This window comes from Oculina patagonica, chromosome 2 (assembly GCF_052425735.1).
Source record: "Oculina patagonica isolate OP01 chromosome 2, crgOcupat, whole genome shotgun sequence".
Taxonomy (NCBI): domain Eukaryota; kingdom Metazoa; phylum Cnidaria; class Anthozoa; order Scleractinia; family Oculinidae; genus Oculina; species Oculina patagonica.
In genome coordinates, this window is record NC_135759.1 from 11,879,562 (window position 1) to 11,892,323 (window position 12,762).

General features: G+C 39.1%; 1 protein-coding gene across 2 annotated transcripts in view; it reads right to left on the minus strand.

Annotated features, from left to right (window-relative positions):
- LOC144638842 (delta-1-pyrroline-5-carboxylate synthase-like) overlaps nucleotides 1-12,762 on the minus strand; it is a 28,162-nt gene that overhangs the window by 1,406 nt on the left and 13,994 nt on the right. For both annotated transcript variants that reach the window (XM_078498141.1, XM_078498133.1), the window contains 9 exons: nucleotides 10,153-10,374; nucleotides 9,864-10,023; nucleotides 7,855-7,898; nucleotides 5,881-6,201; nucleotides 5,076-5,213; nucleotides 3,675-3,870; nucleotides 2,781-2,902; nucleotides 1,508-1,694; nucleotides 51-146 (listed from right to left, as the gene is read on the minus strand). In XM_078498141.1, the coding sequence (XP_078354267.1) occupies nucleotides 51-146; nucleotides 1,508-1,694; nucleotides 2,781-2,902; nucleotides 3,675-3,870; nucleotides 5,076-5,213; nucleotides 5,881-6,201; nucleotides 7,855-7,898; nucleotides 9,864-10,023; nucleotides 10,153-10,374 (1,486 nt within the window). The remainder of the gene's footprint in view (nucleotides 1-50; nucleotides 147-1,507; nucleotides 1,695-2,780; nucleotides 2,903-3,674; nucleotides 3,871-5,075; nucleotides 5,214-5,880; nucleotides 6,202-7,854; nucleotides 7,899-9,863; nucleotides 10,024-10,152; nucleotides 10,375-12,762) is intronic.

The following is a 12,762-nucleotide window of genomic DNA, read 5'->3' on the forward strand; positions in this document are numbered from 1 at the left end:
GTGGGCAATCACACTTCATTAACTTGCGGTAACAAATTGATTGTACATACCGAGACCAAATCGATATCCATCGGAAAATCTAGTGCTAGCATTGTGGAACACACACGCGCTGTCCACAGCCGTTAGGAAGTGCTCAGCGGTCTCACCTGCAAACAAATAAATTTAGACTAAGTCACAAAGCAGAGTGGATTTTCACCCAATGTTTTCAGATCGAACTGAAATTTTGGTGTGGGTTTTTGTGGAGAGAGGAACCCTGAAGATCCCGGAGGAAAATCCTCGGAGGATGTGCCAGGACCAGAACCAACAAGCTCAACCGTCATATGACGCCGGATCTAGGATAATAGGATTCAACCCGGGCCACTACACTTTGCCAAGGGCTAAGGATGTTTCTTGTTTGGTTTACAACAGTGAGAAGCATGGCACACTTTAACAAGAAGAGAGGAGAGGACACAAGTTGGTTCTGACAAGTTCCGAGTGGGTCATCAGTTCTGAGCGGGCGTGTGGCTTTCTTGTTTGCTTCACGGGTTTGAGATATTTTCCCTCATTGGAGTTTCCAAAGAAAGTTCTTTATTTTTAACTTTTTCTGGTGATCGAAAACCTTATTTTAGTATTGTAGGTGAGTAGCGAGAAATCCAAGAAGTTTAAAAAAGACAAAATTGTATGAATAGTCAAATGTGAATGATGTAATGTTCATGGTGGGACAAAGAAAGAATCGGAGTCCCTCACGCGATTCAAACCTGTTTTCTTTGTCCCATGATGAACATTGCATTTTTCGTATTGTATATCAATCCTCAATCGGGGAAAAGAAGCCTTTAAATTTTTTTTTAACTTACTCTCTCGTCTATTCCTTCATCGGAAAGATAGAACCTGGCTCCGAATGTGTGGCTTCCTTACCGCGGTATTCACAGAGGTCACGGGTTCGAATACCGATGAAGCTCTTAAATTTTTAGGCTTTTTTCCTCAATTGCTTTTTGGTAGGTCACGTTGAAGATCGTGTCAATGCTTGTTTCTCCCGGCCGTGTTAAAAATTAACAATTATTAGGCGAGATTGAGCAAAATATTACGATTTGTCAGTGGCTAGCAGATCAATTACTGCGAGACACTAACAAATCACAATATTTTGCGAAAACCGAATTTAATAATTGTTTTATCATTCGATTCAATAATTGTTTTATCATTCGATCACTGAATTTGTTTTGCAAAAGTACCTTCAGGAACTACGTGGGAAATAATGAAGCTGTATTTAATGGCTCCTAGCGCAGCCAGAAATATAATTTTGAATCAAATTAAATCTGTTTAAGTTCTAGCCTCGGTAAAGTCTTTTAGTCGCAAGAGTTTCAAGGAAAATTATTTTTGACGCGAATTTGAGTGGGCGGAAATAAAAAATACAGCCTGTTAAATATTCCCCAGTTTTGGTTGCATCACGTGACGTATTAGACCAATCACGCGCACAAAAAATATTTGATGGATTTATGAGTATATTTTCACAGGAAAATGATATTCTTACTGTTGTCAGTGATAATGACGTCAGTGTGTGAACTTCCAAACTGATGAATGTGTTCAATAGCTTCCTCTGTATTCCTGACAACTTCAACTGCACATTCCAGCCCACTGTACTCTTTCTTCATACTCTTGGCAGGAGCCGGAGCCAGTGGTAACGTCTTTACTAGGTTAGGTCCAGCGTGAACTATCACCTTGACATTCAAGTAAGAATAAAACATGATATATCTCACTAAGTTACATCAAAGCCTGCTATATCTTTTTTTGCAGTCCCATGTCACAGTCGCCCTCGAAACTTTGTTTCTTGGCCAACCGTTCTCTTATCGGACAATCTTTTACCCTCGGGCATTATCCTCCAATATACCAGCCGCCTAAATAGGTTTATTTTTTTATCAACCCAGCAAAACATCCCTGCCACTGAAACAATAGACCTCCCGACATACATTGGTAAAATATGTGCATCATTTTAATTATGTGCCTCTTGCACAATATGTTTAACTTCTTTATGCCTGAATTGGTGTAAAGCCCTGACCAAATGGCAACGCAAGTAGACGCAAATTGAAAATTTGCGTCTACTTGCGTCTCCGTTTCGCCAGGACTTGCGTGCATTTGCGTTGACTTGCGTACATTTGCGTCGACTTACGTTCACTTTGGTCGAGATCAAATTTGCACTTAAGTTAACGCAATTTTTTCACCGTTTGGCAACCTATCACAAGTCAACGCATTTTTTGCAGTTTACTTCAAATACTAAATTGCACGTCGTAGCATTTTAAATTACCATTTTGCAAACTTGCGTGTACTTGCAACTAAACTTGCGTGTCCGTTTGGCCACCCAACGCAAGTCTGTACGCAAGTTGAACTTGCGACTACTTGCGTCCACTTGCATTACCGTTTGGCCAGTGCTTAAGATAATTGAGAGTTCCCTTATAGACAGTCTCAAAATTCATTTTGAGCATAGCCTATTATAAAAAGTGCTTGCTCAGCTTGGCTAACTATCATGTCTCTAATAACGTAATGCTAGTTCAATGTACATTAGCCTCCTCTATTGCAACACCTTTAGTAATTCAATTTGGTGGGCAAAATACTTATAGGGTGAGTTATTAGAGTGATTTCATTTAGTGAAACAATCTGTACCAGTTTGTGCGTAATTGTCGAAACGAAACAAAAGAAAACAATGGAATTTGTGTCTAATAGTATCTAAAAGTATCTAAAAACTATTTCACAGGTTAACTGAAATCACTCTCAGTGAATTTCTTAAAAACAGGCTAGGATAGACTTACTCCCTTTTCTCTGAGTGCTTTAAGTAGACGGTCCAGGAAAGACGACCTGATAAGGTCCCTATGTATAAGCAGAGTCTCCATTGCATTACAAGCTGCTGGATAATCACACTTGGAATCCACCACTAAAAGAAATCAAAACAAATTTAAACAACTAATCAACAGTGTTATTCAAGAAACAGTTGCAGATGGAAATGAAGTTTTTTTCACAGAAGAAATAATTTTTTCCACCTACGTTCAGAGCTGTTTGATTTTCGAAACGTAAGCTATGCTGGCAGCTCTAGTTTATATATTAATCAGAACAGAAAATGATGAGCAATGCAACAAGCAGGTCCGAGTGAAAACCTGGATTCCACCCTGGTGTCTAGATTCATCTCCAGTCTCTGTGAGTTTGGTGATGGAAAATGTTCTTTTCTCTTTCTGAAGCTGAACGCCGTCCTTAAGAAATCAGATACTGGATAGTTCTCTTTTATTATACAAATTAAACGAATTGGAATAACCGCAAAATAGTTTATTGAACGTTAATTTATTTTTTCAGGTGCCGTACTTTCATTCTCGTCCCCACAGTCCTTTGGTTTCTCTTAGCCGGCTGGGCCTTGGCACGAGAAAACGAAGGGATCTGGAGACACAGGATTTCCAGTCCTAGATTCTAGGACTTCCGGTCTTCATGTATGCAGTCACGATGTTTCAAAAGAATGTATGAGAGAGTCGTTAAGTTTTTTACTTCCGTTTAGGAATTCTTTGTTCCAACCAGCCACTCAAAAAAAATCGAATTAATTCAAAAATCCTGTGTCCCCAGAGTCCTTCGTTCTCTCGTGCCAAGGCCTAGCCTGCTAAGAGAAACGAAAGGGCTATGGGGACGAGAATGCCGTACTTTATACTAGACATAAACTTTACCAATGTTTGTTGCCATTTCAAGGTCAGCATCTTTGTCAACAAACACATGACAAATGCCCTCAGCATGTCCGAGCACTGGAATTCCTTTACTCTCTGACTGAATACGTTCAATCATCTCACTTGAACCGCGAGGAATAACCAAGTCCACGTACTTATCCAACTGAAGAAGATCATTTACATCTTCTCGTGTACTGACCTTTCAAGAGAGTTTAACAATTCACATAGTATTATGGCAACAAAATGTAGAGTAGAAGCACAACACACTCAGATTACATGTAGGTACACTATATCAAAAGAACTACTTTGCAAGTACTTCAAAACTGTCATGTACTGAGGTTGATCACGATAAATAAAAGGAATATCAAGGTTGTTGCAAGCCAAATGATTTGTAATACAATTTGCAGCTTCATTTCTTCATAATCCAACATACATTTTCTCTTCTGTAGCTATAAGATTGATCTCTTTCTTCTTGGAGGCAGCCCAAAATGGCACTCCATGAAACATATGTGATGTCACCTATTGATGTCATGAACACACGGTGTGTAGCTATAAGGACTATAAGCTATAGAAATGATGGCACTTCTACATAATTTCATAAACAAGATATAATTATGTCTACATGATTACACTATCTAGATATGAAATAAATACGGTAAATGAAATAAATAATTAATTCCCACGTTAGTGAAAAGTGAAGAGACGCATAGGAAACTATGATTTCACTTTTATTCACAGTCATTCTACTAAACTCGTCAGCAAAAAAGGTGTGGGAGATCGTATAGCGATTGATGGATGAAGGTTTGAACTTGTCATCGAGTCTCTTGGCCAGGACGTAGTTGTAAGTGTCAGTAGCAGATAGGATGGGTTGCAAAGCTTGCAAATCACTCGCCTGACGGCTAGTGAATTACAAGCTTTTTTATTGTTCTACCAGCAAAGGAACGCAGAGGTACTGATTTAAGTTTCTTAGCATAATTTTGTTATTCTGTGAATTTATAACACAGCTTTTTCATCGGTTTGAACGCTTACTTTATCGTTAAATTGAAGAGTTCCAGTAAATCAATGTTAATTTGCAATCTGATCGTTTGCATTATTTTTTAAAACCACGTATGGCGAATGTGTAAAAAATCTATCAAGCCATTTCAAAAGCACTCAAACTCGAAAATTACCCAAAGATTATAACGGGAATAATGTTAAGGAAAAATCAAGTTCTCCAGATCGCCAGTAAAAAAATCAACCAAACTTTCACTTTATCGAAACATAACTTCAACACATTTTGGAATTACTTTGAACCAATTTGATCAAAGAAATGTTCTTAGCAGGATAATCGAGGAATTCTTGTTCTTGGTGAGCAGCTGTTCAATACAGTTCTCAATTGAGCATGAACGTTTGATGTAAACTTACCAGACTGACGGTCTCTGGTGGAACATACATTGCCAAAGCCTCTTCAACAAGACTGTGAAGACACTTGTTGCTATGGTAAGCCTCTTTACCACCCTTCAGTAGCAGTCCATTGGCTGTGCTGATAGCAAGCGAAGCAACCTGACACCAATAACACAATGTCTGATGTCACATGAGCAACAAACATGCGCGCAAATTTATCACTTACTTTGAGAAGGAACAGATAACAACGACTTTAATGACAGTTGAATGACGAAAATATACATAAAAACAAGTCAAAGGGTTGAGTTTGGAGATAAGATTCTTGACCAGATGTTCATTTTTCTTACAGTAATTTGAAAGTATCCAGCATTTTACAAGTGTACTGGGAAGTTCTTCAGAACAACTATTCTGCGCTAAGCTGTAGTGTTATACTCTTTATTTTTTTTTTCATACATGAGGGCATTCAGGGCGATTTCTTTGCTGGTGTCTTTGTTTAGCAACTAGCAAAATTGAAGCTTGCAGAGGTTGACATTAATTATTACTTGAATTTCTGGAAAAGCTCTATAATCTTACAATCTTATTGCACAACACTTTCTATAAGAACAAGACAAAAACTGCAAGTCTAAAATGCAAACACAAATGGTAAACTGCCCATATTAATATCATTTAGGTGGAAACGCATTGAAATATTTCCCAACGAATGTATATATTATCCATCTTTAAACTTAATTAACAAAGTACCCAGTAAATACAGGTATTAATATTAGAAGTGAGTACGCCAGAGAACATTTTCTCAGTGTACTCATAAGTGCAGTGAGCCAATTACCTGAACCAGAGCATCTGGACGGGACTCAAAAATGACAAGCAGCACTCCAATGGGAACAGTTTCTTGCTTCAGTTCTAAACCTTCGCTAATCTTGGTTCGTTTCAGCACGCGCCCCAGAATATTGTGGGAAGAATCAGCTATTTGCTTTAATCCCTGTGCAAGGTTTTCCAATTTAGATGGAGTCAATAGTAATCTGGCCATCATGGGAGCTGGGAGACGACCTTCAAAACGAGCGGCTTCCAGATCTTTGGAGTTAGCATCTAAGATCTCATCTTTACGTTCAATTAAAAGGTCTGCCAACTTGTATATGATTCTGCCTCGCTAAGAAAAAAGCCAGAAAATTATATACTTGCAATAAACAAGGAAACCTTAATAATAATATTATTAAAACATAATTTAATGTTCACAGAAGCCATATACTGGTCTCTTCTTGTCAAAGTCTGTGCATAACCTACATTGAGTGCAAAGGCAGAGGTATGGTTATAAGGGTATGATTACATGGTTATTATGGTTAGCATGTTTTACTTTTTGTTGATATTCATGAAGGTAAACTAACATTCTCGTAGTCAGTTGTGGATTACATCTTTTTTGTGAACTAAATTACGATGACATCAGTTCTGCAAACATTCATTTGAGTTTGATACAGTAGAGTCATATTCAAGCCCTGGGACACAGAGTTTCATACTTTCTTGCCCAGCTTACACCCTAGAGAGGGTACTCCAGCATCGTGAAAGTAAGTTCTTTACACGACTGGGCAGCTCCAAACCAGTTTGGTGCTGTCATGCCCCAGTCTACTTACTCCAGTGCGTGCATGGCCTTAAAAGCGATCTCTTGAAAAGTTGACCAACAACTACATAACAGGCAAAATCAGTGAAGGAATGAACAACCCAGCACTTTGAAATGCTAGCGGGAATGTGAAAACTAAAGATAGCAAAGGTTGCGGCAGTCATGTCCAGATTGAACAAGCAGATGTGGAGTAACTTAAAACGGATGGCGAACACAAAGGACAGGATCTACAGGGCAAATGTGCTTAACAATATGCTGTATGGTAGCGAGTCCAGGGCCATCTTTGCTAGTCAGTCAACTTTATAGCTTTCAGCTCAGTGACCTAAGGGCCTAAGACACATCCTAATGGTGCCCTGATAGGAAAGGGAAAGGGTACCTAACACCACTTGTCACCAAGGTCTTCCAGTGCGCAGGATTCCCCACTACTGCTGCTCTGCTAAGCCAGCATCGCCTGCACTAACGATGGCGTGTTAACCCTATGGAGCACGCCCTGTACGGTGAACTGGCTTCTGAGAGACAGGTCATTAGAGCGGACATGGAGAATGTGAAGAAGAAAACCGAGCGAAAAAGTGAATGCAAAATCTTGGTGTGAAACTCGTCGTGAGCTGGCAGACATTTTGAGAGAAAAGATATCTCAACAACATCTTACCAAGATTACTGCCGTAAAACCAGCCTGGAGTTTCTTTGAGAGCTTGGCTACAGGAAAAAATGTTCCTGGCAAGATTCTTGGTTAGATACAGTGCTTGGAAAGGGATTCCTGGCGGGCACATCTTGGCTGGATGCCAGCAAGATTCATGAAGGGATTCTTTTTTAGTGGAATCCCAGCAGGACTTCTGCCAAGTTCAGGTAACTTTTTACAAAGGACTTTCCTAACTATCACCAATAACGTTGAAAAGGAATACTGTTTATCATTTTATCAATATCCACAACAGCTGACCTTGTTTCCATGTGTAATGTGAAGCTGCCTGGAATCTCAAGTGTTAAGTAAAGGAACTTTGATTGATTACTTAATTAACAGGAATGTTAAGAAATCATGGCAAGTGCACCACAGAACTTGAAGAAGAAGAAATTTCGGGATTGGTCTTAGTTGTGCTAATAGATTTAAAAGCAAACCAAAAACTCACGTATAGCTTGCATTAACAGATTATTATTTACAGTGATCTTCTACCTTAATAGTTACAACTATACCTGGTCAGCAGTTAGTGCTTGAAGAGCTCTTCCTCCTTTACGAGCTAAAGAAGAGAAAAAAACTTGTATTCACAAAAAGTGTCGCTGTTGCTAATTTGCCGTAGCAACGTACATGTACCTGCACTTGTTTCAATCACAAAACAGTACATGCAGTACGGAACAGACCACCCTGACATTAATTACTTAAACACGGTTAATCTAACTTAAGACAACTCGATTAGGACACTACACCTATTTCACACTTACTGTCAAAATAAGTGCATCAGGAGGATACTTACAATCTACTGGCTCGAATTATAAACTAAGGAAAAAGACCTTTGCCTTTGTATAGTCTGTTTCCCTTGAAATAACACAACGCAGGTGGAGATGGATCAGAAACACCAGTAGAATGCCTTTGGTAGCTACCCATGGGGGTCCCCCATGGGTGGCTATACGTTGGATTCCAGAGACATGGAGACGATCAGTTGAACGGGAAATGAAGGAACAAAGATGAGTTGAAAACAAGTGGCGAAGAACAGGCAACAATGGACTTATGTGCAGACATCCAAGAAGAGGATTAATAAAGTCTTACACAGACTGACTCTACATCGCTTGTTAAATGAAACTACAAAACCACAATAAAGAGTCTGTGTATATAGGTCTGTTACGAGTTTTATGCCAAAAGTCAATCCAGATGTTTAACAATTTATGAAAATCGATAACAGTCGATCGAAATTGATCATAATCGATGAAATGATATTAAAAAGATGCAACAGTAGAGGCATATTTCTGGCTTTTGATGTCATTTAGGGCCTAGAGTTTTTGTAGTCTTCTTCAAAAGTACGACAGTCGCACCTTAAAGCACTAGACCTTGTAACCATCACACTGACTATTAAACAAGTTGCAATGGTCACAAACAAGCTATACTTACAGTACAGTCAATGGCAACCCACAAGAATTAAAAACCAGCTGCAACCATCAGTTACATACAGTATTGTACCAAAGTAATGCAATCTCAAAATTGAGAAATTTTGAAGAAAAACAGACTACCCTGGACTTCTTGATACAGAGTCCAAATCGCTAAAACTATGAGGCTCCAGATAAAATCAAAAGGCTCTTTAGTCCCCCTCATGTCACACTATCGCACACGAAAACAGAAACATATTTTCGGTATTCTAGGAACACAATGCGATCAGGCCCGATGTGATCTGTGTTTATTGATGTGGTTTTTACCTGTTTACGTATTCTTGGAAAGTGCGTATTACATGTAAGTTTTTAAACCACTAAATGTGATCGTTAGATTTTATATGTTATGGTTACATTTTTTTCTTAAGAGTTCCGATTATTGTTGATCAACAAAAGTTGCATTATATTGTAGCGTGACATCCAATATATGATATATGCCACTCGTGAGAAAGCTCAAACACTGTCTAGTTTGTCTTGAGTAAGCTCAAACGCGGTCCCTTTGTAAATACGGCTACAAGTACAAGTTGTGTCTCGTTCATATTTTGTAGTAGCCATTTCCAAAATGCCCAGGGGTATTTGCCTTGTTTCAGGTGTCTAGACACATAACATGAGGATATGTGCGGACTTTCTGCATTCCTTGTAAGAATTCTTCGCAGGCCTTATGTAAGATTCCTGTGTAACGATTCTTACAATACCTTGATGTAAGACTAAATTAAAATTCTTGAGATTCTACCAGGTTAATCAAATGGCACGCTTTAAATTTGGAAACAAATTTAGTAAGGCCTTAAGTAACGGTTTAAAGTAAAACACAGAGCCGTGTTAACGTTCTTACAATGGCATTCTAGCCTTTGTAAAAACTCGATTTAGAAACTCCTTCGATTAAAGTTAAAATTTTAAACACAGGAGTCTTACATATGGGCAGAAAACAACTACTAAACAAGGAACTGTTATGTAGAACACAAAGCAAAATACACCCACGCAGCTAGAAAGGACTAATACAAAGTTGAACTGAAAGAGAGAAATTACAACAATAATAATACCACCTAACTACACAGTGCATGTACCTCCTGCTGCCTGGTTCTCTACAGATGGCCCTGTTTCCTCTACCATGGTGAAGAATGTTCCAACCTTTCGGCCATCCAAAACTTGACGAATGACATAATCACTGCTCGTGCCATTTGCTATTACAACACTGGTACCTCTCTCAAGAGCCCATGCTGCAGCCTGAAACGTCATACAACTAAAATCAGATTAAAAACATTCGACAAGGGCAAACTGGACATAGCTGACCAGGACTTGACTGCTTGTATTTACTACATATCGTACTTGCAACGTTAGGCAAAGTGCATATACCTTCACTTTAGACTCCATGCCTCCACGACCAACACGAGACTTGTCTCCAAATTCAATATTACTGACATCAGTAGGTCTGAATGTGTCCAGAAGACGAGATTCAGGAAGGTCAGGAGGGCCACTGTAAATACCTTGCACATCTGATAACATCAACAGTAAGTCTGCTTTCAATTCCACTGACAACAAAGAAGATAAGCTGTCATTGTCCTTTACACTGATCACCTGAAAAGCAACCAGAATTAAACTCCTTTATTGGCAGGATAAAAAATAATAACAATGCTCTGCAACAATTAAAGTTCTCTTTGAGACTATGACTGATAATTATATGATTTTGTGCACAGAGTTCGAAGTATGAGCAGCATTTGAGGTGTCTTCTTGCGTATAAGCAGAAAAACATTTGGAATGAATGTATGACAATTGAAAGAAACATGCAGAGGAAGCTGAACCAGGCTGCATTTCAGCTACTAGATGCATAGTTCAACACTCACAGGTTAAAAACAAAACAATTTTTGTTATTTTTTCTCTTAAAAACAAAAAAAGTCTTACCACAGAAGGACCTGAACCAGGCTGCACTTTACTAGGTACAAAATCTCGCTTGCCATTCACTCTGGGTTTAATGTACAGGAAATGCAGCCCGGCACAATGAGAATGTCAACTTGTACATGTACACATACAATGTATTGTTTATTAAGTTGGTTAGAGCGCCCAACCAGTATCTGGGAGGCCATGGGTTTGATTCCCATGGGTCAGGGACTCAGAATTTTTCTTTGTCCCATGCTTGCGTCGTTGTTGAAAAATTCATCTTCATTTATTTAATTTATTGATCCTTTGCTCGTTCATTCTCTCACACCTGTGGCACATATCAAACATTTTTTCCCTTGGCATAGCTGATTAGGGGGGAGGGAAGCCTCGAGCCATGGGGCCCATACTGCTGGAGCTTATCCCAGTTTCCGTAGCATTAAGCGGCTAGGAATACTCCTCCCTGAATGGGATGCTAGTCTATCATAGGGTACCCTCCCAGCATAATCTCACCTGGGTGGAAAGAGGCACTATGAGAGTGAAGTGTCAGTGGGGCCCCAGCCAGGGCTCAAGCCCTGACGGCTCAATCTGGATTCCAGCGCACTAACCAGTAGGCCAGCCTGCCTCCCATTGACATAACTGATTTTAAAACATCTCATTATTTCACTCAATTTTCCATTAAGCAACATTTCAATTTTATCTCCATCATGTATTGGCCAGCGGAATTACAACCAAAAAATTGCAGTGCAATCAAGCCTAGTGGACCATAGTAAATTCGCCAGTGCCCATTTGTACACGTGTGTGAGAGGAGGAACTGTCTTGTCCAAGAACACAACGCACTGCTCCGACAAGGGCTGGAACATGGACCGCTTGATCTAGAGTCCAGTACACTAACCATTAGGCTGCTGCACCTCCCATAAACAAAAAATTATGACCCATGGAACCAAGGTCACTACTATACTCCTATTTTGCATATTCTGTAAAATAGTCATAAAAGGGGGGGGGGGGGTTGGCCCAGTAACTCTGAAAGCATGCTGCTTGGTTAACCCTTTTTAAGCATTGATGTTTGTTTTGGAATGTCTCACTTGTCTCAACTACATTTAGAAATGTCACTTTCACGTTTGCATACCATATAAAGTTTGCACGGCTTCTTCAGTGTGTATTACATGTAAATCTACTTTATAGATGTATTTGCTGTTCAGGATTCATACAGCATGCGTAAGACATGCATCATGAAAGCCTGTTATTGTCACAAGACAACGTAAAGAGGAAGTGCTTATAATGTCTGAGGGCCTCTGGTTTGTTTCCAATTGTTTTAAGGTTATTTTAACCAATCAGACATGAATCAGTTATGGATACATAATAAGTATTCTTGGTTTTCATGTTACGTCATAAAATTCTGAATCAAAATTCACTAGGCCTGCTAAATTTTTTGTTGTCATTAGGCATAAGATAAACAAAAAATAAATTATATCTTTTTGCATTTCCAGATTGACAGTGTCGTTGGTTCTTAAAACAGAGTATATTGAATATTTGAGATCTCTGTTGTATGTGACATCAAGCTGAGTGCCGTGACAAAGCTATTTTGTTTGACGAAAGGCCTTTCCTTTAAAATTTTCAGCAGACTGAACACTTCAGTTATAAGTGGTGTTTATGTAAAAGTGTACTAGCTCATGAGCCAAAGATTGTTGCTGTTGTAAACAGACTGAGTTCCAGATGGTTTCTCTGACATCACAGCAGCCATATTTGTGTCCCTCAGAAGGACAGAAATATTGCCTCTCCATTCTATAAATTTGCATGGAAAGGATTAGAAAATGACTCGCAAACGGTACACCTCACAGATCAGACCTGAAACTTGGAGAAATTGTTTATCTATTTACCGTCTATAACATTTGAAATTCATAGCTTCAGTGTCGTTGAATGGTTTCCAATTTTTTTCTGATTGTGTGACAGTGAAAACCAGCAATAAAATGTTTGAGTGCCATCATTATCTAGTTGGGTGCTGCCTGTTTTACAAACATTGGCATTCTTACTAAAGGTCAAAAGTACTACAACATACCGGTAAGTGCAAGCATAAAATGTGAGGGTATT